The following is a 27,064-nucleotide window of genomic DNA, read 5'->3' as shown; positions in this document are numbered from 1 at the left end:
TACTGGAAAACAGAATATTTCTCCAGGATATTTTGTAATTTGTTATGGTTAGAACCTTAATTCAAAATCTTTCCAAATATAAAGTTTCCTCAGTTGCCTGGGGTACGTGAAATGTCAGGTAATGAAATGTATACAGTTGCCTGTACTTGCAATGTATGAACTACCCAAACCGGATTCTGACCCAATCTGTTCATTTTTGTTTTCTGGTTTCCGTCTGCATTGGATACTCAATTAAATTCTTCCTTTTCTTTACCATCTTTCTTTAGATATTAACTGTCTACCATCAGTCTTTCTTTCTAAATGTAATCTTTAAAAGCTTCAATTTCCTTTCCTTTGCACCATTACTTATTTCCTCTGATTTCCTATTACTTTACCTTCTCTTTCCATGTGGATATGGAACCCATCAAATGCAGTGGGTGGTTTTGGTGGTAACCAACTCAGTATCATTTGGACAGGGAAAAAAGAGAAAGAGCTGGTCGTCGATTTCTCAGTCTCACTGAGTGTATTGTTATTTTCGTATTCCATGGGAAGAACACTGACAAATTCATCTTCACTTTCAGGAGTCGCAGATGCACTGTCCCACCAATATGGTTGGGATGTGGTTTCATAGTCACTGATGTTAAAATCAGGCCAACCAGAAGAAATGTTGCCAGAGGGAATTTCAGCAGTGTCATCAGTAAAATGGAAGAGTTTGTCTTTTCCCATTGTATCTTGTGATCTCATGAACGATTCCTCTGGGAAACTGCCACTCTGTTCTTCCCAGTTGTTTTTGTTCAAGTTTACTATACGAACTGAGATATTTTGAGGAGGATAGGGGACTGTAAGAGAGAGAATTATCATTTTCAAGTATTTTTAACTATTATAATGAATACTTAATCTATTAATGAGTCAAACATACAAGCAGATTTAGAAAGTAAAGTTTAATTTTACTTTTACTGTATAGATAATTTACATCAAGAACAAATGTGGTTTCAAGTACATACATCTAAGATTTTGTACACAGTGTGCACACATTAGCTTATCACCAGTCACACTACAAATATTGATACATTAATTCATGATACTATGCTTGTCCAAGTGGTAATTTAACCACTTCCAAAGTAGAGTTACATACATATTTTTCAGCTTATCACAATCTCTTTTTTTCAAAACTGAGTCTCTGTCACTAGATCTTTCTTACAAAAAAAGCAACTATAGTGTTTTTATAGCTATCAAGATAAAAATACTCCCTATGACATAGTTGCACTTAGGAGAGATAAATGTCTGAATTGCCTTCAGAAACAATAACATGCATGTTGGAAATATGGCTTCACTCCTCATCTCTCTTGAATAGAAACTATGCACACAAAATTAGTTTATGAACTATGGAATCATACTTTTGTAGTGGTAGAAAATTATGAAGGCACACTGCATGGTCTCTACCTGCAAAAGATTGTATGCATCCTGCAGATAGCAGCTCGACTCTCACCTCTTCTATGAACTTCTAATAAAATTAATCTCTCCCTCCTTTGTGCTGTTACATAAGTTTGTACCTCTTTAATAATATTTATTATTGCATTCTGCCTTGTATGAGTGCCAGTAGTACCTCTACCATTTTTAAGAACAGGGAACCATCGCACCAGACTTTGTCTTCATCTCTTCCAGTACTTTACACAACTCCCAGGTGAAAGATGCTCAATTAGTTTCTTCACTTGAATAATAAAAACTACAAGTAGAATCTTAGATGTTGATGTGAGGTGAATAAAATTTAGCTGAAATATTTTCTTTGCTTTGGCCTAATTAAAGAGAATTCAGATTTTTCAACACATCTTAGAATTTCAGAATGGCAGGGTCTCAGAGGTGATCTATTATAACACATTCCCAGTGTTTGTATGAATTGTGTCTCCTGCATTCCTACTGAATACTTAAGGACATTAGGCTTGAAAAATATCAGTCATATTGGTATTGGCAATGGGTATTTAGTATGTGTATATTTATATTACCCATCCATTCTTCCATCTACCTACCATCTATCCATCCATCCATCCATCCATCCATCCATCCTATGATTGTGCTTCATGTTAGTGATGCTACTAAAATTAATAATCTGATAATCTGTAGTAGAACCTCCCACATCTGTTCTTCTGTCATATGAGTATTTTGTCAGGTTATAGAATAAATGATGTGCACTTGATCCAGTTAAATTACTTAATTATAACTTTTGGTAGTATCACACAATTTTTTTAATTCAAAGATTATAAATCTATGATTTCATTGACATATTTAAAATTTTTCGAATTGAATATTTTGTTCAATTCCTTTTACATTGATAGAAAATTTGTTTTAAGTTACTAAAATACATATTTATTTTCTTTCTTAGCTCTGGAACAGAATTTTCCTTAGAATGATAGAAAGTATATATATAACAACATATAATTTAATTATTTTTTCACTAAATTTGATTCTTTGGAAGACTTACCAGTTCTGTGCTGTTTGGGTTCATGACTGACACCGCTGTACTCCACAAGAGTGCTTTTATTAAAAGTTGCCTCAGATACCAGCTGAAAGGTGATATTACTATAACATATTCCTGGCAGCCAGTGATTAAATACTGTTTTTCCCTTAAAGAAATCTGAGAAGAAAAAAACAATTATATTAAAATTTCAGTTTCCTAAATGCCACACACTTCTAGAAAGTTCTGAACAATTATGACTATCCATAAAATAATATTTCCTGCAACTCCTGGCATGGTCAGTAATAAAAAATTGATATAAGGCTAGAGATGAAAATTTGGATTGTTTTGGACACAAACTGAAAGGCTTTTTTCTGCAAGAATTGGATACAATTGGAATTAAAATTTTATTATAAGAACATTTGGTGTATTAAGTGGAGAAGATAACATATAGAAATTGTAGAGATTAAGTTTCTGCTAGCCATTTACTTTAAGATAAAAACCCAAGGTATTTTGCCAATTTACGACTTAGGAAAAAATAATTTTACAAGAAATGTTTTCACTAGTCTCACTTGTAGAATATAGCCTATTTAAAAAATAAAAGTTTGTCTGTCATTTGGTGGATAGGACCTGCTTGAAAAAAGAAGAAAATAAAAAATTTGAATTTTATTTGGAAAACATTTTTTTTGAAAAATAATAATAAATTTAAAAATCCAATCCAAGTTAGAAATGAGAGAAACAAAAAGTACCATTTATTGAATGAAAAACCAAAAATAATTTTAAATTAATTAAATTTAAAAAGAGAGCATATTAATTAACTTATTTTTAAACTCATGGCATTTAGCTCAACAAAAGTTTCAGTGACTACTTTTCAATTATTTCTGAACTTATATTTGCATGTGATCAAAAAGCAAATAAGGTCCCAATTATTAATTTGCAGATAATCTGTTTTCATTGATAATAAAGAATGCAGTAATTTATGGAGTCTATTTATGTTTATTAGATTTTTTTTTAAGTTTAAAAACCCTGTAAATTCACTGCATATATTTTAAACAATGTCTCATTTAAAAAAATCCATGGAAGATTCAGGAGTTTGTAAAAGCAGCAAGTCAAATTGAGATATTTCATGCCCTATCTGGTTGAGTACCTGTCCTCTACTTAGTTTCCAGTTACAACTAGTCAAATTTTTTTTTTTCTTTTTTTTCGGTATGCGGGCCTCTCACTGTTGTGGCCTCTCCCGTTGCGGAGCACAGGCTCTGGACGCACAGGCTCAGCGGTCATGGCTCACGGGCCCAGCCGCTCCGCGGCAAGTGGGATCTTCCCGGACCGGGGCACGAACCCGTGTCCCCTGCATCGGCAGGCGGACTCTCAACCACTGCGCCACCAGGGAAGCCCACAACTAGTCAAATTTGAGACCATCATCTACACTCTCTGCAGATAAATATTATGGTGCTGGGTCCTGAGAATATTTACGTTTCCCCGGTTCAGTCCCCAAAGGCCCTCCCTCCTTCTCTCCCTATCCCTCTCCCTCTTGACCTGCCTCTGCCCCTGAAAAGTTGAGTTCTTTCGAAATTATTAATTCCCCTAGGCTCTCCTCTCTCTCAAGATCCCATCAAGCCAGTAAAAATAGTGAAACCAATTTTTGTATATTAATGCAATCATTTAGCTAGTCATACAGATAAATATATACAAAGGACCTAAAAAGCATTGTCTTTTGCATTTGAGAATAATCTTGGACCATCTCCAAGTGAAACTTTGTGAAAGGCACCTCTCTAGTTTCCCAGTTCTAGAAGTGCCCTAACACACTCAGAAAGAAATGGTTAAGTGAGGTGCTTCTAAATTTAAGTTTGAATTTGTTTCCTGTACCAGACATGCAGGAATAATATTTCGCAAGAATAACATGTGAGTCGCAATAATTTGAGTTTTTCTTATGCTTACGCATGACACATGACTCTAAAGAACCAGACATTCTAAGACTCCTCATAACAATATTTTCACGCATCAGTAACTATTTTTATTGGTTCATTTATGACCAAATAGTGAATTATAAGACCTCTTCAGAGCAAGAGCAAGACCATTTGGCAAAAGTCATGTAAAAGTAATAGTCATCATTTTTCATCTTCCTTTTGCCTCTTACCTTTATATAACATTGTCCGGAAGTCTTTACCTTCCCAGTAGCTTATGTTTACTCTTGTGAAAACGTTATATTTTTCTGGATAATGAATTTCAAACAGGACTCCTGTTTCAGGAGAAGGTTTATAGTCATATATTGAAACACTGGTTACGGGAAGAGGTTCTGCAGAAGGAAAGTTAATGGAGAAAGAGGAATTAAGGAAAGAGCAAAAGGCCATTATCAACACTTGGAAGGGCCAAGGATTACACCTATTAGAATTTTACACATATTTTTATTATCTGTAAGACACTAAACTCCTCAGTACTCCTGAGTTGAGTGTTCTCCTTAGCAGTAATTAATGATGCATATTTTAAATAGTGATTTCTGCCTTTCAAAGAACTTTCATATTCATTTTTCCATTTGCCTTTTGCAACAACCCTGAGATCTAGGAAGAGCAAATATTAATATCATCATTCAACATATAAAAATAATGATAACTCAGACTTTAAATTACTTGTCAAAGGTAATTTAACAAGGACATGACAGAGTCTGTATCTCCAGATTCCTAGTTCATTTTTCTTTTCCCCAAGCCAAGAAAATTTGACATTAATAATAGACCAGTAGCAGAAAATACATTTTGGCTCTAACCAAAGATAAATGTTTCAATAATCAGTTATTTCTTTGTGTGAACTTAGCACTTTTTTTATGTCAAGTATAACATTGCCAACCATCCTATGTTGTGAGGATTATAGTTTATGATGTTTATCAAACTATTCTTTGTACAGAAATTTTAAAATGTTTATTTCTATTTTGCATGAGTTGTTAATTCATCACAAAACTTTGTAAATACTCATTTTTTTAATAACTGTGATTGATGTATGTCTGCATCTCCTCCACATCCCACCCTTCAGCCAAAGTCTTGTAAAGTGCCGGAGGCCCCTCACCCTTCAGTAGGAACTAATGGATAAGTTTTACTTGCATTCATTTCGTTCAAGAAAATATTTTAAATAATTTGGCTTGGAGTCAACTCTTCTATTATAGAAAAATTGATTTTAATTCAAAATTTTAGAATTGAGAGGATTCTTGGACATCTATAGCCTAAATGAAATATCCTTAGTTTAAATTTTATACTTTGAAAATTTCAGTTCCAATAACATAAGAAACCAAAACTGACTTAGTTCATTCAGCAAATAATTACCTACTTTGTCTCAATCTGTAGCTAAATATCTTTCATTTTGTTCTTCAGTATCTCAACCTATTTTTGCTTTTGACTGATGAGATCCAGGGAAGACTGAAAATACATGTTAAAATTCTTAATTTTTTCCTGGAATTTTCTCATAAACCAAGCCTATCTATAAAACCAAAAACCAAGCCAACATCTATAAAAAAGTTGGAAGGCCTTCAGATTGCAACATATATTGGGATCATGTCCCTGTAGACTATGTGCAATGTTCTCTGGTTAGAATGTTTCTATTTTAGCTTTGTCTCATCCTTGGTTTTCCTACTTAAAGGGAGAACAGAGTGAACTCACTTAAGTGTCATGTAAAGAAACCAGCAAACCAAGCCCTGAAGTCGCTGAGTATTTCTCTTTGATTAATCCCAAAGAAGCCTTGAACCATTTGAAGATCTTTCTTCCAACTCAGTCTAATTACTAACCCAGGGAGTCTACACAATCCACTTATTGACTCTGGATATGAGAAACAAAATGAAAGCTAACAGCAAACTGCAGCCACAGAGCCATAACTCTTCCACTGCTGCAGCCCAGTTTCACATCCTCACCAGGGGTCTGTCTACTGGAAAGAGAAGTTAGAGGTCCACTCAATCTTTCATGCCCTGAGTTAGGAAGTCTGCACATCAAAGCCATAGTCAAACTTTGAAATTCAAGAGATACAGGAGGATTAGAGCATAGATATTTTATTTTGTGATTTTTCTGTTAGCTGTGCCAACAACTTAAATTTTAAACTAAGAGAATTTTTAAAATGCCTACTTACATGTTTGCTTCCTGTATTTCCCTCAGCTTCAACATATATAACCCAGGTCAGCTGTAAATTCTAAAGTCCATGCACAGGCATTTTTGAGGTATATTCAAGACAAGAATTACTGTTTTCTAGAACTCAAATGCATTCTCTAGAAATATTTTACCATCTCTCCAGTTACTTCCCTCATTGTTTTTCTTTTTGAAAAATTAAGGGATGTGGCATAAACCAGAGCTGTAATTACTCATGTGTTTTTCAGTGATGACAAGGTAAAATCTTGATCTAATTCATTACTCATTTCTCTGCCAACTATCCTGTTATACTTCTCTTTCTTGTTTCAGGAACCAGGTGAGACTGGACAGAGAAATATAGTTGTTTAAAAATAGAAATCATTTATTATCTTCATTTATTACTTTTTTGTCTTTAGTTTTTCCTTTTTAATTAAAAAAATTAATCATTACAAAATATAGTTGAAACTCCCCCGTATAACTTACCTTGATCCCATTTGCCTCCCATAATTTGGCCAGAGGTAAATTATTACTCTGAATATGGTGTTTCTCTTTCCATGCATGTTTTTCACTTTTATATTTGTAAGTGTCCAATATTCATATGGACTATTACTTCACATACTTTAAAATGTCATGTTGATGGTATCATATTGTACGTATGATTCTGCAGCTTACTTTTTGTTACCTAACATCGTTTTTGAGATTTGTCCATCTTGGTGTATCTCTAGAAAATTTAGCATCCATTTTACAACTATACAAACAATATAATTTGTTTTTTTTTTGTTGTTGTTATATAGGTTGTTTTCAATCACTCACTTTTGCAAATAATGCTGCAATAAATGTTTTGGGACATGTTTCCTTAGGTTGGAAGTCCTGGATAGTAGAGTACGCACATCTTCAACTGTTTGTGATATTGTGAAAATGTTTTCTAACTTGATGTCAATTATCTATCAGTTGTGTGTGATAGTTCTTGTTTCTCCATATTCTTTTTCCAACACTTGCTTGTATCAGTCTTTTTATTTATTTTTAATTAATTTATTTAATTTAATTTATTTTTTTGGCTGTGTTGGGTCTTCATTGCTGCACGTGGGCTTTCTCTAGGTGCGGTGAGTGGGGGCTACTCTTCACTGTGGTGCGTGGGCTTCTCATTGTGGTGACTTCTTTTGTTGCAGAGTGCAGGCTCTAGGCCTGTGGGCTTCAGTAGTTGTGGCACGTGGGCTCAGTAGTTGTGGCTCACGGGCTCTAGAGCGCAGGCTCAGTAGTTGTGGCACGTGGGCTTAGTTGCTCTGCAGCATGTGGAATCTTCCCAGACCAAGGCTCGAACCTGTGTCCCCTGCATTGGCAGGTGGATTCTTAACCACTGTGCCACCAGGGAAATTCAGTCTTTTTAATTTTTGTCACTCTGAAGCCTGTGAAATTTTGTCTCTTAATTTCCTGTTCAAGAAAATGATTGAATATCTTTTCATATGTTTATCTGTCATTCAGCTTCCCTTTTCTTAAAATCATTTGTTTGATACCCTTGCCTGTTTCATGGATTCTTTTTCCATATTTTCCTGCTAATTTCTAATGTAACCTTTGCCATATATCACTTCCCCATTGTCATTTTTTATTGTGTCCTGTGCCTTTCATCCGGATACATTTTTCTTCTTGCTGAAACATATAATTTAATAGTTATTTAAGTTAGAGTATGGGTGTTAAATTCTCCTAGGCTCTGTATACAAAAAATATTTCTTTATTCTTGATGTAGTTTAGCTGGGTATAGAATTCTGTGTAGTCTGATTTCCCCTCAGCACTTTGAGGATATTGCTCCATTGCCTTCCTGCACCAATTATTGCAGAAGAGAAAGCTTCTGTCAGTCTAATAGTTATTCCTTTGTGGATACTATGCTTTTTGTCCATTAGTATCTTCTAAACTTCTAATTTATTTTTATTTATGCTTGATCATCTGCAGTTTCACCATCACATATCTAGGTATGGTCTTAGTTTTTTTTTTTTTTTTTATTTGCGTTATGCGGGCCTCTCACTCTTGTGGCCTCTCCCGTTGCGGAGCACAGGCTCCGGACGCGCAGGCTCAGCGGCCATGGCTCACGGGCCTAGCCGCTCCGCGGCATGTGGGATCTTCCCGGACCGGGACACGAACCTGTGTCCCCTGCATTGGCAGGCAGACTCTCAACCACTGCGCCACCAGGGAAGCCCTGGTCTTAGTTGTGAATTATCGTCTAGGTACTTGGAATGCTTTGTCAATCTGTGGATTCATGTCATTCTTCAAGTCTTGGAAATTCCCATAATGATTTCTTCAAATATAATGCCAATCATCCCCTCCATATGTTTCTTAATCTCTTAATCTCATTAGTTAGAATCTCTCCACCTCCATACCTGTGGTAGTATTGTCTCACTGTGCTAAATCATGGGACAATGACACAGTATCATCTTTCAATTTACTGACTTTATTTAATTTTTATTAGTACAGAATTTATCCCATCTATTGAAGTTTTTCAATTAATTAACATTAAATTTGATTAATTAAATTAATTTTACCTAGTTTAACCAATTAAATTAAATGATTGTATTTTTTATTTTTAAAATTTATACTTATTCTATATGTTTCTGTTTTATTTTTGCCAATTTTTGTTTCATTATTCCTTAATTCTTTTTTTTTTTAATTTTATTTATTTATTTATTTATTTATGGCTGTGTTGGGTCTTCGTTTCTGTGCCAGGGCTTTCTCTTGTTGCGGCTAGTGGGGGCCACTCCTCATCGCAGTGCGCATGCCTCTCACTATCGCGGCCTCTCTTGTCGCAGAGCACAGGCTCCAGACGCGCAGGCTCAGTAATTGTGGCTCACGGGACTAGTTGCTCCGTGACATGTGGGATCTTCCCAGACCAGGGCTTGAACCCGTGTCCCCTGCATTGGCAGGCAGATTCTCAACCACTGTGCCACCAGGGAAGCCCAATTCTTTTTTAATAGGTGTAATTCTTTCATTTATCACTTTGTATATCATAACATACTGTAAATTTTTGTTACATTGCTACATAAAATATAATATAAAATATTATAATAATTTTGATGCCTTTTTTAGCATAGATTTCTTTGTGTGTTCTAAAATATAAGCCCTAGGCCAAATTTTGTTTTCTCATTGCCCTATTTCTTGTTTTTTCCTCATTGCTTTGAGGCAGTTCAGCATCCTTTCAGCTCACCAGAATCTGCAGTCTAGAACCAGGGCATATAACATTATTTTGGGGTTCTTCATGTTGTGGATGGTATAGTGGTTTTCACAGATTCATTCTCTGAGTCAGAGGGTAACTAAGCTTGGTCCTTGATAGTAAGAATGTGTGTCCCTTGCCTGTATCCTTAGGCCTCCATATGTGCTTTTTTTTCACAAGCAGGAAGAATCTTTACTCCAAGCAGAGTCTGGCTCTGGGCCATATCTAATGTAGAGCGACTCAAGCCTTCCCCCTCTACAGGGGCCCAGATTCAGTACTGTCTCCTTTCAGACCCAGAGCACAGGGGCCCCATGACTTCAGCCTACTTCCCTACTTTGAGTTTCTGATTAATGGAGACACCTATCTTATTTCTGAGCCTGGAAATATACTTCTGTTTTTCTTTTCACTTTTCGGTGGGAGCACAGAGTGTATGACAAAGCAGGACTTTACTGCATGATTTTTACTAAAAATCCTACCGTGAAGTTCCCATGTTTTCTTTTAATAAAAAACTTTAAAATGACATTTAATATCATTATTATTTCCTCATTAGGCGTTCCATATAATAAAAACTGATGTTCAAATGGAAGAATATTTTCTGTTCCTTCGTTACCTTTGAACCATTCATACAGATCATAAATAAGAAGATTTTAAAGTTCTGGATGTGGCTATCTTAGAAGATGAAAAAACAAAAGCAAATATGGAGCAAATACTGTTTCAAGAAAGCAGAGGTAGCCTTGTACTTACTAGTATCTGCTAAGTGCTAAGAGGTGCTTCTTTCTGAGATTGTTCTGTTTTGAGGAACTAAAACTAAAAAAGCTGTTGAGTCAGTAATCAGTATCCTTTGCTTTCAATGTGACCAACCTAAGAACATGTGTCTTCTGACATAGCCCTCTTGAGGGAGATGAACATGGGATTAGTCCCTCACTTCTGATGGCAGGAGTAGGGAAAAGGGACCACTCCAGGTCCCAGGCCAGAGCTCTTGTAATATGTATTGATGATAATTTGAGACCTGACCTGATGGTTCAACTATATCCAAGCAGGCCACTGAGGTGAGCTGGCTGCAGCAGCCACCCATGGTCCAGGAGGATGGTTACCATTACACCCACTAACTTAGTTTGAGTCTCCATCATTTCTTTAGTAGGAGAGCAAAATTTGCCACCCCAAAATGTATCTCTTTGGCATGAGGAGTAACTTAGGCTGAGTATTTTTAAGAAAAAGAAGACTTAGGAAGAACACTTAATCTTCCCCATAACTGCCTAAAAGAATTTAGATAGAGGGCCTGTTCCTGGAATAGAGCTATCACCAGAGGTATTTGCACAGAAAATGGGCTGGAAGTGGCAGGGGAAACTCAGCAGGGCCTGGAGATCAGAGTCCACTCTGTGTCCCATTGTCTCTGTTCACCAAATGTTTACTTTTCCATCTCCAGGTCACTTGCCTTCCTCCCCTTTGTAGTCCCAAACCACCACCCCGACATCCTCTTTTGTCTTTAGCTGAAGATGGTCTTTAAGGTGAAGGTTTTGGCCAGTTTGATGAGTTATCAGTTTTCCTGGGTCTCTCCCATGTATACATGTTATTACATTTTAGTTATTGATTTTCTCTTGCTAATCTATCTCACATCAATTTAATTCTTAGGCCAGCCAGAAGAACCTAGAAGGGTAGAGGAAAATTCTTCCTCTATGATACTTTCCTGGAATAGTTAAATAGCTTTCTGAATTATTCTTCCTGCCTCCAATCTCATCTTAATTTTTCTTATTTACTTCTGCTCAAAACTTTTAAGCCTGCAGGCTACTTGATACTCTCACTTTTGTTGGAGTCTCTGACTTACACCTGTCACCTTCACCTCACTGACTTTTCCCCTCCTGATCTCTTTTGGTTCTCTTTTGCTCCCAACCCGTTGAGTAATTTTCTATTTAATGCCATCAGTATTAATTATATTTATTGATCTTATACCAGGTGCTACATACTTTGTTAAGGAGTTTATTTTAAAATGTTTTATTACAAAAAATTGATATTATTTAATAGCACCCTCTACCAAATCAGTAATCTATAGCCCACAAACCAAATCTGGCCTGCCACATGTTTTTGTATGATTTATGAGCTAAGAATGGTATTTACAGTTTAAAATGGTTGATAAATATCGACAGAAGAATACTATTTCATGACATATGAAAATTATATGAAATTCAAATTCTGGTGTCTTTAAAGTTTCCTAAGAACACAGCCATGCTTATTTGTTTATATATCATCTATGGCCGCTTTTCTGCGGAAATAGTGGAGTTGAATGATTGCAACATAGATTATATGGTCCACAAAGCATAAAATATTTATTACCTAGGCCTTTACAGAAAAAGTTTGCTAACCTCTGGAATAGATATTAAATTAGAAAACTAAGAGAATGTAATAATCTGCCAACATCTACATTATGGTTTCCAGTTTTCTTTGGCTCTAAAGTTCATGCTTTGATCCACTATTCAAAATATCTGTGTGATAATTTGTCCATTCCAATGCAGAATTCAGGATCCTGTGGCTTGTAGTTCTGTTACAAGAAGGAGATTTCCACAATCAAATCGTGTTATGTCATTTCTTTGCATAAGATGTCCTCATTCCTCAGCACTTAGAGGTTAAGGTCTAAACTCTTCTGTAAAGTATTCAAGGCTCCTCCCACATTTTCTAGCCACCTTTCCCTTTATTTTCTGGAATCACAGGTTCTTGCCACCTTCACTCTTGAGGTTCACAGGTGTGCCGTGCTATGCACATATGCCCCCATTCTTTTTACCTATGATTCCCTTTAACTCTGATTGTGACATCTTCCACTCTTTATTCACTTGGCAAGTTTTCAATAATTTTTAAATAATTGTTTCTTCTTCCCAGTGCTCCCTAAGAAGGCTGGGCAGTCTCTTACATAATTCTTTTACAGCACTTATATATTTGTCTTTTCCACTACTATATACAATCTCTGAGTGTGGGTATTTTATTTTTATTTCTTTGCCACCTAGGACATGGCGTAAAGAATGTAGGTAATACATAAAATAAAAACTCCTGCATTATTTTTATTATCATGGATGAATTTGTATGGAATATTATATTTGTAGAGTGTCCCCTTGTGTGTTCTGCCATGTTTACAGCCACTATCTCTAGGACTTTGCAAACACAGGAGACAGTAGTGTGTAAATAGCATTTCCCAAATTTCTAAGCAATTGTTTTCATGTATTATTTTATCTATTGAGAAACTACTCCTTCTCTCTAACGTGCACATTATATACTGAAGGTTCTCAATCAATTAAATATTAATCAGAAGTCAGAGCCTAAGGGTTATGAAACCCTTTTGAACTGGCCAAATGACTTGTTTGTGCTGCATTTATTCTTTGCCATGTTCCTCAGCTTTCTCTGAGAGCGCCAGACTCAGAACAACTGTAGAGAAATATCAAAGGACTGCCCCAGGGCCAATTGCTTTGTCATTGCTTATTTCATGAAGACAAAGATCTAACACAGAATAAATGACTGTAACAAATGTACCCTTTTAGCCTCAATGTGTCAACTCTGGGAGCAGATCCTACAAATGTTTCCTAAACTTCCAAGAAAAGCTTCCCCTTAGAAAAATAAAGATGGCAAAAATACATCATTAACTGATAAATAATGCTAATTTTAGAGCTCAAAAGTAATCTTAGTCATCATGTATTTTAATACTCTCTTTTTTAAAGAAGGAAGCTGAAACCCATCACCTCATGCCTAATGTCACAGAAATATTTGTGCATTAACCCTCAGTTTTTATATTCCCAACCTATTATTGCTTTAAAAATCTGGGATAGTGTAATTGAGTATTTAAAAATAGAGTAGAGGGTGAGAGACAATAAACCATCATTAATCAATTTTTACTCTTTAGATATCAATGCAAATTTCCTCTTCTGCTTAAGCTGTAGAAAACTGCAAACCAATGCTATCCTCCTGTTAGGGGAAACACTGACTAAAACCGCCCGCCCTGGCCAGGCACCATAGTAGCCGCTTGCATGAGTTATCTTAAACAGGAAGTCCTAGTAAGGAATGTGGAACTAACAAGCTACCACGAACGGAAGAATTCAGGGAAGGTCAAAAGGAGGGAGGGGATGCCAGTCCATATGTCCTACCAACCTCCCAGAATCCTCCTTGCTGGAATCCATCTTGGCTGAGCGATGCCAGGAAGGACCGTGAATCATCACCATAAAACCCGAGACTGCGAGCTACGTGGCAGAGCAGTTCTCCTGGGTTCCCTTACCCTTCTACCCTCCACCCAGGTGCCCCTTCCCAATCACATCTCTTGCTTTGTCAGCACATGAGTTTCCTCGGACAATTCATTTCCTAGTGTTAGACAAGAGCCCACTCTCAGGCCCTGGAAGGGGTCCCCCTTCCTGCAGCATCCCAACATCCCACAGTGAGAAGAAAAAGTCAAATAATCCATGAGACACAATTTTTCTTGTGTCTATCAGAGAAATAAGATTGCAAGGCAACCAAATGAACTAAATTCTAAAGACAAGCCCCTCTGGAGAAAAGGGACACATTAACTGTTTTACCTTTAGTAGGGCATGGCAGAAAGAAGGGGCACCATTAAAGCAGGAGAGAAGAAAGCAACTAAAATTTCCCTGATCCAGAAAGGTGGAGTGTGTTCTAAATAACAGTTTAGACTGCTCTGTCCAAGAAGGTAGTTGCCAGCCACCTGTGGCTATTTAAATTAAACTTAGAATGAATCAAAATTAAATAAAATTAAAAATGAGGGGCTACTGTACTGGACAATGCAGATATAGAACATTTCCATCATCCAAAAGTTCTGTCCAAAAGTATAGGACAGAGCTGGTTTAAAATGAGTGGGGCTTCCAGGCACAAGTGGAGCCCACTTCTCTCTAGCCCTTTACATGGGCCTCCATCAGGTGCTCAGGAGAAATACTGATGGCAAGAGAGCCACCCTCCTACCCTCCAGGGCACAGGGATGCCAGTGATAATTAGCACCATTAAGACATCAAGGAGAAAACTTAATTCCCTGGACTTTTTAAAAATACAAAGCAAAACGCTTAATGCCTTGGCAAGAGGTAGAAGTTCTTTCCCTCTCAGTTCTCTGGCAAAGATCTTCCTCCTTCTGGGGGACAGGTAGAAGTAAAAGATGTATATTCCTGAGTCAAGGGCAGAAACAGCCTTGGACCCATGATCTTCACGCACTGATAGAAGGTAGAGTTCTGCTACTATGGGGAAGAGGCAGGAGACTCTCCAACCCAAGACCATCTACAGGTTTAAGGTAGACTTTGTCTGTGAGTGTATAGCAAGGGGTAGGAATGCTGAGAATGCCCCACTTAGCATCACAACATCTGCCTAAGCCTGAGGCTGAACGATGAGAACCAAAATCCTCCCCCATCCCCCCAAAAGTTAGCACTAGTAAAAAGTCCATTGGTAAGGGAGAGGCAAAATCATGGATCCCTTCTGTGGTGCATGTGTTCAGGACTTGCTGAACATTGAGGGTAGAACTGGAACACTGAGAAACACCTTCTGTCACTGCTGGCAACCTACCATTGACCAGAAGAATTTGAAGTCTGTGATGAACTGTAGGTTAATAGTACTTTAAACTGAGCTCAACTATTGACTAGAGTGACCCAACTCCTCACACGAACAGCCTAACAATATGGAAGATTTAAGTTAAATTCAACAATATACTTAATTGCATTAAATATAAATGATCTAAGCTTGTACCATTTAAATTGGTAGCCACTAGCCACATGTGGCTGTTGAGCGCTTAAAATAAGGCTAGTGCCACTGAGACACTGAATTTTAAATTTTATTTATTTTAATTATATTTAAGAGTAAAAAATGTGTAAATTTGTATATCCTGATTATATACTTGAGAAATAAAACATTGCCTGCCTTATCAGTAAACAAAGGATGTCACAGTCATCAGCGATTACAGCCACTCCCCATGGTGAGCCCTGAGGAGATTCAGGATGTGAAAACAGAGGATACAGGCCCCAGATAGCTGAAGTGCGTATCAAAGGAATGATTTCAGTGAGCCCAGACCCTTGCATCTTCCCACACATAGAAAAACGTTAAATGCCTTAACTAGTTTTCTTTTATTAACAATAATCTTTTGTTCCTACTACCTGCCTTTTGTTGCAAAACTCCTGTATATCCTAGCTCCCCCCTCACCTCCTTGGAGCAGTTTTCTCAGGGTTACTTGAGACACTCCTCCCGGGCTTGAAGTCCTCAGTAAGTCCACCGAAGAAAACATAACACTCAACTTTTAGGTTGTGCATATTTTTTTTAGTCGACATACTAAAACAATAATATTTTGAATGTAGTGGGTTAAGTAAACTATGTTATTAAAATTAATTTCACCTTTTCAGAAAGTTTCTTAATGTGTCTAGCAGAAAATTTAATATTACATATGTGGTTAACATTCTATTTTTATTGGCTAGTTCTAGTCTAAACACTCCAATTAAAAGGCAGAGATTTTCAGATTGGGGAAAAAAGCAAGATCCAACTCTATGCTGTTTACAAGAAACCCGTTTACATATAAAGATATAAGTAGGTTAAAATTAAAAAGATGAAACAGGTATACCATGAAAATACTTAACAAAAGAAAACTAAAATGTCTATATTAATATCAGCCAAGATAGACCTCAACACAAGGCATATTATTTGGTATAAAGGGTGACATTGTATATAGATAAAAAGGTCAGCTCATCAAAAAGACATGGTAAACCTAAAAGTATTGTATTTGCACCTAACAACATAACAACAGAACTTCGAACTAAAGCATAAGCTAAAAGAAGTGAAAGGAGAAATAGACAAATCCATTCCCTCTGTCAGTCATTGTTAGAACAAACTGACAGCAAATCATTAGGGTAGAGAAGACTTGAACAACCAACCTGACCTAATTGACATTTATTGAAACTTCACCCACCAAGTGCTCACAGAAAGCACAAGAGAGGCCATATTTGGGGCCATAAGGCAAATCTCAACAACTTTCTGGGCATTGAAATTGCACAGAGCATGTTCTCTGATCACAACGACAGTTACCTAGAAATCAATAAGGAGATCTCTGCAAAATCGTCAAAGTTTTGGACATTCAACAACACAATTCCTAGCCCACATATCAAAGGAGAAATCACAAAAGAAAACTGAAAACATGTTGAGTAGAACTTACTGCACATGCTAAAATATCAACAAGATATTCCAGAAACCTTTCACCATCTACTTACTTAACACATTTCTTTGTGAACCATTAACTAAAGGGCCGACTCCTCCAGCTTTGATCCAGAGTGGCTGAGTGCCTGCTAATGAGTGTTGGGTCAGCAAGTCACTAGTTTTATTTTGCTCTGTGTCTTAGCCTTTTTTTCCTGGTTCCGTTACTTGCTCAGCTAAATTGAATTAATATTTACTGATCACCATTTAAGCATAAGGGTCATGCTAGGTCATGCTTATGAAATTATGAAGATAAGTAAGGCAGAGCTTCTGATTCCAAGTGTTATATTATAGGCATTATACGCCTAGAACTGCTGCCTGGTTCTATTAGCTCCTAATTCGCCATTTCTGGAGCTTGTTTAAGACAGCATTTTACCAGGCAAGTCCTTCCTTTAATTCAGCTCGGTCCTAGATTTGTTCATTATATGTATAAACCTTGAAGGTCTTGAGTCTGTGCCATTCCTAGTTTTTAGAACTCAGTATGGATCCTGGAACTCTGCCAAGGGAAACTTTAATTAATTTTTGACAGACATGTTAAAAATATGTCCTCTAGCTTGATTCTGAGTTCTTGCTTCTTGGTGTTTCTCTTTCCTTTTATCCCAACAGAAAATAGCACTATGTCCTTTTCCTTAATTGTGGCCAGAAAGATCACATATAGATGGCAATTAAAAGATTGCCGCAGTGGTTGAGAGTCCGCCTGCCGATGCAGGGGACACGGGTTCGTGCCCCGGTCCGGGAAGATCCCACATGCTGCGGAGCAGCTGGGCCTGTGAGCCAAGGCCGCTGAGCCTGCGCGTCCGGAGCCTGTGCTCAGCAACGGGAGAGGCCACAACAACAACAACAAAAGATTGCAACCACTGGAACAAAGAGCAAAAAGAACTTTGCTGAGACATTGCATTGCTCTAGTGATAAACTCTACCATCTTATAGATAACAGTTTTTCTTCCATACATCAACATGTATAGTAGAGCCGAATTTTACTTTGAGATTATGTATTAAAGGCAGAGAGAAAAATGAAAATCATATGTAGTTAAAACCACTCCTAAAAAATTTCTAATATCAGCATGACCTCTTAAGACATGTGCTGCTAAAGGTTAAAATGTTAATGACTTTTTTTTTCTTGGCATTATTCTTGGGCAGTGGAAGCCTAGGCTAGTTTGAGGGTGAGGTGAGGAATAGCAACTGGTAAATAACGATATCCTTTACTCTCAACTAAAAATATGTAATTTTGATTTTTTTTTGCGGTACGCGGGCCTCTCACTGTCGTGGCCTCTCCCGTTGTGGAGCACAGGCTCCGGACGCGCAGGCTCAGTGGCCATGGCTCACGGGCCCAGCCGCTCCGCGGCATGTGAGATCTTCCCGGACCGGGGCACGAACCCATGTCCCCTGCATCGGCAGGCGGACTCTCAACCACTGCGCCACCAGCGAAGCCCGTAATTTTGATTTTGAGCCAGCTAAATATTAGCATAAATTCATTGCCTCAAAAAGCAATTTGCTTAATATGAGAATGTGTTCTAGAAAAAAAACTTAGTTATAATCATACTATTAAATTATATAGCAGCAAATTACATCGTCCCATCATGAATCTAAAATTGTCATTCAATCTCAAAATAGGTTGACTTTTTTTGGTTTAAACACATTTGGATTAACAAAAGCTTACAGTAAAACGTGATCCAGCTTCAGCAAGGGACTGTATTCTTAAGGTAAAGCAGAACTTTGAATCTTGTCACTTGATTTCAAGGCAATTGATCTTGCCATTCTGGGCTCTGTTTTCATGAGAACCCCCAGGGGAATACACCCAACAAAGAGACACAGAGAACAATATTGCACACGATGCTTACTTGTTAACACAGTGATTGATCGTGATGGCTTGGTAACCACATTTCCATTTACCACTACCAGAGTGATGACATAATACAGGCCGTGATAACTGGCCTGAAAGATAACGGGAGGAGGCAAAGTACTGTTGAATTCCTCAAATTCGAAGAAGTAATTTTTTGATTCACCAGTTATCTTCACCACATACACGGATGATGGACTCATGACATCTGAAGCTTCTAAAGAGACAGCGATGCTATTATCATCTCGGACAGTTACATGGAATGTTGTAGCATTCTATTTAAGGAAAGAGAGAAAAAGGAAATGAGGTCAAATTTCAGATTATTTTGCAATAAAATTATACTGACATAATTTCCCCCAAACTTGTGTGTGATAAGCATTGCTTTGTGAAATAGAGTTGCATAGGTATTTTAGCGTAGGAGGAAAAGCAGAACGAGGGAGATTAACCCTACTGTGGCAATTGATCTTCTCAGGATTTTTTACTTTTAGCGTTCTTCTTGATTGAAAAACTGCTTCCGGTTCATGGGTTGTGCCATGTAATAAACACAAAATAAACACCATGGAAATGCATAATAATAAATGAATGAAAATCATCTTGGCACTCGACTTCCAGAGAAGTCCTGTGGAAGGACTTCGTTTCACCTATGTTGCAGAAGCTGTATGGTTTGAAGAAGCACTATTTTACTTTGGAGGGAGTAGTCCTGCCATAGTCCTAGGAAAATTCTAGAAGAATGTTTCAAGGGAGTGATTTCCTCTCTGATGTCTCACCTGTCAGTTCTGGAAACTAAAATAGTCAGGGCTGAGAAACCTGTGATAATCCTCATTAAAGGTTAGCCAGTCCTTAATATGAGAAACTAAGATGCTCTTTGAGGAAAGGACCAGGCTCAGGAACCGTGGGCGTTGATGGAAAAATCAGCAGTTAGTGGACTGAAAACTTTGCTCCGAGTCTCCAGATAAAGGCTCATGAACAGTATTTGAAAAGTCATTTGTGTAGTTGGTTTGAATATTCCTTCCTGATTTTTTCCCACACGCCACAGGCAGAATCCACCCTCTTCTGTTCTCTGGCCTTGACACGACTCATAGACTTTCTAACACTTGCCGTTCTGTTTTTAATTTACCTTCTGGGAATGTAGTGTCCAGGACAAGTTATTTCATTGTTCTGAGCCTCAGGTTTCTTTTCTACAAAAGTGGGACAGGAAAATTGCTGAAACTTGTCAAGGACTTACAAGGATCCAGGTACCAAGCTAGGCAGGCTATAAACACGATCATCTCATGTGATATTCAGAGTTATCTCACGAGGTAGATATTATTATTTCCATCTCAGTTTGTCACTGTGCAAACTGAGAGCCAGAAAGATTAAGTCACTTGCTCCAGGTCACACATGTAGGTTGGACTTTTAACCACCGTACACGAGTACCAAGACTGAGCTCCACTGTTGTTCTACATGTCTTTGCCTTGTCCTCTTGACTTATTTTCCTAACAGCGAGTCTGACAGACAGGATATAGCTGATAACTGTTTGTTAAATGAATGAAAGGATTGCCGATTGCATTAATTATATGTGATCATTCTCCTCTTAGGATTAATCTACTTATTGATTTTGGTACCTCACATATTGTCAGCAACCAAATCAGGTGTGCAACGCATCAATCCTTTAAAAGTTACTGTATAGACCTAAAAACATACTGACTTTTTTTTCTTCTTATTTCATTTTGTAAGAAGTCTGGTTTTTAAAGGTCCTAGGACCTATAAAGACTATCTGGCCATTAAGAGAAGTTTAATTCTATGTTAACATTTAGTAGACGTAATTGTGTTCACGCTATTCCTATCACACTAGACTGTAAGTCCTCTAGGCAGAGACTGCATCTTATTTCTAGCTGTGTCTCCAGCTCCAGGACCAATGCCTGGCATATGCCAGGTGGTTTGTGATCTGGGCAGGCCTGGGAAGATTTATGTAACCCGGGATTGTCAGTACAGATTGACTCTTTAAATGTCCTTTATCCACATTTGTCTCTCATCCTCAGATACATGGGCAGATTTCTAAAACAGAGTTCTGTACTTTGGGGACCAAACATAAAATGTGACCCATTCTCCATTGCCAGCGATCAGGTGGAACGTAAGGCTAAACCAAGTGTTGAGTATCCAATAGCACTGAAATCTGGTTTCTATTCATTATTGATTATAGAAGTTGATTCACTAATTCAGAAAAGAATACGTTTACAGGCATCAGAGACACAATTACTAAGAATTTTTTGCTCTATGTTTTAACAGCCAATAAACTGGAAGTGTTTATGATAATGAAAAGAGGGAAAAATAAACTCAATTTCGTAAAGCGTTTAAGAAATCTATGTCTCATGTGCCATGATGCCGTGTAGACAGTTAAAGCCTCCAGGAAAAGGAACTGATCTTCCAAATGCGAACAACAGCTTTGGGGATGATTGTATCAGCCATTAAAATAAGCATTGGCCCATGTGTTCCCAGGTTGCCAAAAATAAATCAGGGTGGGCTAATCAGATTCAGTCAGTGGCACTAATGAGGATAAGGCAGCAGGCTAAGTGCAGTCTAGGCAGCGAGCCTAAAAGAAATGTCATCTATGTTATTTTTTTCTTCTCTGTCCCCTTCACTTCAGCTTTTCCTAGAATCTACATTCAGGAGAAAATTCTGAATGTATGTTGCAGGCATGTCATCCCTGCTGAGAAGCAGAGCAAAAAGGAAGTATTAAAAGTAATCAAAATGGATCTGGTAAACTTAGGTAAGGCCAATGCTGATTTATTTGGTGGATAGAAAACTATTTAAAACTTTTTCTGAGACTGGTAAAGGTATTGCTCAACTCTGCAGTCAAAATATTTTCACTGAAATGTCCTTTGCATAACGAAGTTTAATATAGAAATTTCTCTGGTCCAACACCCTCATTTCACGCTTGAGAGGACAATGGTGCAAATGTCACACAGCTAATTGATGTCAGAATAAGGTCTAGGATCCACACGTTCTGATGCCCCTTGGTATTTCTCTTTCCTGAACTAGAGGTAAGTTGCTTGAGACAGAAGAAGGGGCCTAGGGGTTTGGCTTCAGCAAGGAAGCGGGAGCCCAGGAGCCTGTCACCTGTTCTAAAGCCAGTCCTGGGACAGAAAAGCTATTGGAGACAGAGTGGACAGCATTAGAGAGGAGAAAAATGCAGGATGAGTCCCTGGGATGTGGGTCGAGGAAGAGAACTAGCCACAGATACATACTGAATAAATCCCAATTTATAGCTTAAATTGTTTAAGTCGGACTTCCAAAATTTGCAGCCAAAGGTCCTGGTTGATACAAGAAAATTGTTCAGTGTTATAGACATGTAGAGAAGATAGCAATTCATTCTGCTTCTGCAGATGGATATGAGGGAAGGTTTCAGGGTAGCAGGGTAGAAGGGATGCTTGAAAGGTACTCAGGAGTTTCCCAGGGAAACAAAAGTGAGAAAAGTCATCTGGAGAAGTAGGAAGAGACTCCAGGTTGCTCTGGAGTGGGTAGACAGTGCTAGGATGCTCAGAGGAGAGAGCAAATAGCCCAGTGCAAGTTATGCCTTATTAAGGAATCTGGATATTTTTAGGCCAAAAGAAATCATGCACTGTTTGAATGCAGAAAAGTGGAATGATTAGACAGATCACAGTTTAGAAAGGCCAATATAGTTAGAAGGATGGGCCTAGTGTAGTTAGGAATTGGCTGACTGAGCCCATCTAAGGTCAGCAGACAGTAAGGATGTTGTAACAGTTCACATAAGACCTGACCAGAGTTCAAACAAGAGCTGGCTGCCCCAGATCTGCCCGTGTGACCTGCCGGTGTGACATGCTTCTAGAACATTATCAGTGCTTCAGCTGGCAAACCAATCAATGATTAGTATTATTAGAGAGGGCATGTTAGAGGGAACACTTAGAAAACTCTGCTGTGCTAAGGTTACCACATAAGAAGCGATGGGATGCTCAGTTCTTTTAGATAGTAGTATTAATGGTCTGGTGCTTATATAGCACTTAATGGCCATAATTCTCTGCAGACGTTATGTAATTCATCCACTTAGCCTCCTGTCCAGCTCCTGGGAAACCTTTTCCAGCAAGACAGTCTGTCCTTTCAGTTCCTTCAGGAAGATTAAAGTCCCAGAGCAGCCCTGATACTTTCTTTCTTTCAGAAACTGTCAGAGCAGAATTTGGATGTGGATTTCAAAGACTAAGGATGGCCTCCCCCAATCTCCCATTATTTATTCTATCATTCTTCAGAAAATTTTGAACAACCAGCGTGTATCAGGAATGGTGCAGGACATTGGGGATATATTCTATTTGGGAGTAAAGAGAAAGCCAGGCCTTGTGTGACTCTGTCCTTCCTAGAATTGCGTCTGACCCATAATCACAGCAATGATAATGATTTCAATGATGACAATATTATAAAAAAGAACATCAACTTCCATCATGCTTATTGCATGGTGCCAGAAACTGCTCTGAAGCTCGTACAGCAGGTTCTTGAAAGCTGCTTGCCGAGTGAATGTGCTTACCAGCTGCTGTGTGCTGCCAGACGTCTTTATGTGGGTCTTACATGTACCTTTGCAGGTGGAGTATGTCAGTTCTCTCTTAGTGCCTGAGTCCACATTCACGGCAACAATGCCTTTCATGTTTTACATGCTCAGATACATCCATTTCTGTCTTTACGATTTCATGAGACAGAGCCCTCATCTCTTTTGCCTCTTACTTGGTAAAGGGGTCCAAAACTCAAATGTCTGGCAGGTAATATAAATGTGTGAAACAGTCAAGTTTAAGAGGATTGAATGATGGATTAGTTAGCAAATGGGAGGGTACAGGCATTGTCTAAAAGCATCATTAAAATCTGGCCAAAGAAAACACATTTGTTTGTCTCTAGGCGAACATAAAATAAAGGGTATACTGGATTTTGGGACTGTGGATAAAGATGTACCTTCTAAGATAATGTAATATGATGGAAGTCAATGGAATATGGTTTCAAGAAGAAAGTGGGGGTCAGTGGTGTCACATGTTGGTAGGAAATGAAAGGCAAGGATTGAAGAAAAGTCATTAGACTTGGCCATCAAAAAGTTAATAGTAACATCTTTAAGAGCACGTCCTTTACTAGTATAAAATAATGAGAGCACAAGGCAACTTTTAAGGAGTTAAAGAGTAACACAAGCTACATACCCATAGAGTGGTTAAAATTAAAAAGACAACAAATACAAAGTATTGAAACAATTTAGAGCAAGTGGCATTTTCATTCACTGCTGGTGGTAGTGTAAATTAGCTTAAGCATTTTGGAAAACTGGCAATATCTACTGAAGCTGAATATTTACATAACACATGACCCAGCAATTCTAGTTCTAGATATAGGCTCAGCAGAAATGAATGTGTATGTGCTCCAAAAAACATGTCGAAGAATGTTCACATTAGCTTTGTTTTGGGGTCATAATAGATTCATGGGCATTGATTATATTGTAAATAGTTTAGTTACAAACAAATAAAAGGTGCCACACCAAAAAAAACCCCCAAAAAACCACATTTGCAGGCCAGTCTCAGCCCGTAGGTTACTGGGTTCAGCCCTTGAATTTGTTGCATTTGCCATTTCCTTGATTAAATAGATTATCTTTGCACCTTCCTTTCAATCTTACTCTGCTCTGCACAACCAAAGTGCAGAATGATAAGGCAATTTTTACCCATGAAGCATTAATTTAAAATAAATACTAATAATATTTCCTTAGCAAGTTGCCGTGTGTGTGCATAAGTGTGTGTAAAATAGCATTTTGTTATATATATTAATGCAGTAATTATTTCCCGACTGTCAATATGGACCTGGGGTAGAAGCTCTGTGGAGCTCTTAATTTTGGAGATCAAAGAAAACAAACTTGAGGAAAGAACTCAACCTGGCATTTTTAAAGTGGAAAGACACTTAGGCTGAGGAGATATGCCAAGATTTTATGTGATATGTAGGATAATAACAATAGCCACATATCACATTTTATATTTTATAGAATGTTTTAAAATACATTTTTTCATTTCATCCTCAGAACCTCCCATTAAGTTATTATCTCACTTCACAGATGAAAACACTGAGGCACAAAGGTAGCCCAAATGCTACCTTTCATACCTGTCCTTAATTGGTGGTGAACTCTCTTAGCACAAACTATGATTTATTCCTCTAATTATGCTTGAGAGATGCTCAAAAAGTGTGATATCATGAAAAAAAGCAGTTTCGGAGATAAAAAGAAACTTTGGAGGTAGGCCAACGTGGGTTCAAATCTCACTTGAGTGATAGTCTCTCATTTTAATTCTTTGAGCCTCCTTTGCTTCAGGTAAATTATGGAAAAGCTAAAACCTATTATGACCAGGTTTTGGGGGGAGGGAAATGAGATTATATGTGTACATTACCCAGTTGAGTACATGATATTTAGTAGAACCTCCAAAAACAATAGCTAATTATTGCTACAGTATTTATGACCTATTTTTCTCCTTGATTCTCTTTGGGACATGTACATTTTAGAAGATGTATCATTTTTAGGACACTAACACCATGGTTCATAAATGGTTCCATAACCACTCTGACTTTCAGTCTACTTATTCAATAATCAATATTACCCTTTTTTGTGGCCTCATGAAAGAGTTTCTTTTTCTATTATTACACCTGTGTGAGACAGCCTGAGCTAACCTGCTTGACTGAAGGTTACCATGGGAACAGTTTCTGGGACCTACTATGGTGACGAGTTTAGAGACCTGTGAAGCTGCCTGGTTGATGATAGACTCGGGAGGAGGTGGGTCCACCATCCAGAAAGCCATCACATACATCTGTTCTTGACAGTCCAATGATCAGGCAAGTTCTGAAAATGCGTGACATTCTTCTGGCTTAATATGTTATGAAAAATAGGGGTCTCTGACAGGTCAATTCTGTGAAACAAGTGTTATTTTCAATAACAAGTGTTACTTCAACATGCAATACTGACAAACATTATTTTGCCTGAATTTTTAAATTCTCTACCCTGCTTCTTTATCCCTAACAGTATTGATAGTTTTTAAGTGGTTTTACCTCAGAAAGATGCTTGTAAAAATGTAGCTGTCCCACTTATAGAAAGATAATGTGAAAGATAAAGGCGCTAATCAGTTATTTTAGAATTAATGAGTTCAGTTGAATTTCCCCACAGGCAGGAAGTGTCTCTCCAACTGTGATACCAGTTAATTAAATCCTGAGGATAGTTAACAAAGAGTGCCTTCTGCTTAGAAACACATAGTTCACAGCCTATTTAGGTGCGATCCTTGTGACCTTTTGTAAGCACTGCCCTTTAACCCCCCTCCTCCTTGAGTTAGCATTGTCAACAACAGAACTTTCAGATCTTTAAAGCAAATTGTTTCCTGTTTCCTGTATCCTCCACCATCACTGGGATTTTATGATTTTCCTGGAGGACTGATCCCTCCATGCCGGATAAGTTAAAGCCCAGAAGTCAAGGGAGATGAAGTGCTGTACTTTACACACATGCTTTGCTCAATGTGTACTTTCATGTAGTTTTAAAAAAATTGGTGGCACAGTGGTTAAGAATCCACCTGGCAATGCAGGGGCACGGGTTCAAGCCCTGGTCCAGGAAGATCCCACAGGCCACAGAGCAAATAAGCCCGTGCGCCACAACTACTGAAGCCCACGTGCCACAACTACTGAAGCCCGTGTACCTAGAGCCCATGCTCTGCAACAAGAGAAGCCACCACAATGAGAATCCCGCGCACCACAAGGAAGAGCAGCCCCCGCTCACCGCAACTAGAGAAAACCCGCGCTCAGCAACGAAGACCCAACGCAGCCAAAAATAAATAAATTAAATAAATAAATTTTTAAAAAATTAAAAGAAATTTTTTAAAAAATTGAGTGCCTGCTGTATGCTTGGTGCTGAAGATATGATGGTGAAGAAAAGAAATTTGGTCCTGGTTCCAGTGGTGCTTGGAGTCTACAACAGAAGAGAAGAAATATACCATTTTAAATAATTACAAGTGAAAGAGGCATTGTACAGAAGTGAATGATGATAAAAGAGGACCTAGCAACAGGATCTAACCTAGAGTAAGAGTCTATACAGGTAAGTACAGGCTACAGTAAGAGATGGCCTGCTGAAGATTTAGAGAAAAAATATGATGTGTGAAGAACAGTGTATATGAAGATTTGGGGGCTGGAGAAAGCACAATGCATTTGAGAAACCAGAATATCAGAATGGTCAATAGTGGAAACTAGATCATAGGATACTTTCTAAGTCCTTCTAAAAAAGGTGAGGCTTGGGCTTCCCTGGTGGCGCAGTTGTTGGGA

At 37.9% G+C, this 27,064-nt stretch overlaps 1 protein-coding gene across 2 annotated transcripts in view; it reads right to left on the bottom strand.

Moving 5' to 3' along the window:
- PTPRO (protein tyrosine phosphatase receptor type O) overlaps positions 1–27,064 on the bottom strand; it is a gene marked incomplete at both ends in the record, with an annotated part of 226,993 nt that overhangs the window by 89,622 nt on the left and 110,307 nt on the right. For both annotated transcript variants that reach the window (XM_082666758.1, XM_082666759.1), the window contains 4 exons: positions 375–818; positions 2,459–2,611; positions 4,569–4,727; positions 18,771–19,044. In XM_082666758.1, the coding sequence (XP_082522884.1) occupies positions 375–818; positions 2,459–2,611; positions 4,569–4,727; positions 18,771–19,044 (1,030 nt within the window). The remainder of the gene's footprint in view (positions 1–374; positions 819–2,458; positions 2,612–4,568; positions 4,728–18,770; positions 19,045–27,064) is intronic.

This window comes from Grampus griseus, assembly GCF_964374135.1.
Source record: "Grampus griseus genome assembly, chromosome: 11".
Taxonomy (NCBI): domain Eukaryota; kingdom Metazoa; phylum Chordata; class Mammalia; order Artiodactyla; family Delphinidae; genus Grampus; species Grampus griseus.
The sequence above is the reverse complement of the archived record's forward strand: the minus strand, read 5'-3'. Positions and strand labels throughout refer to the sequence as shown.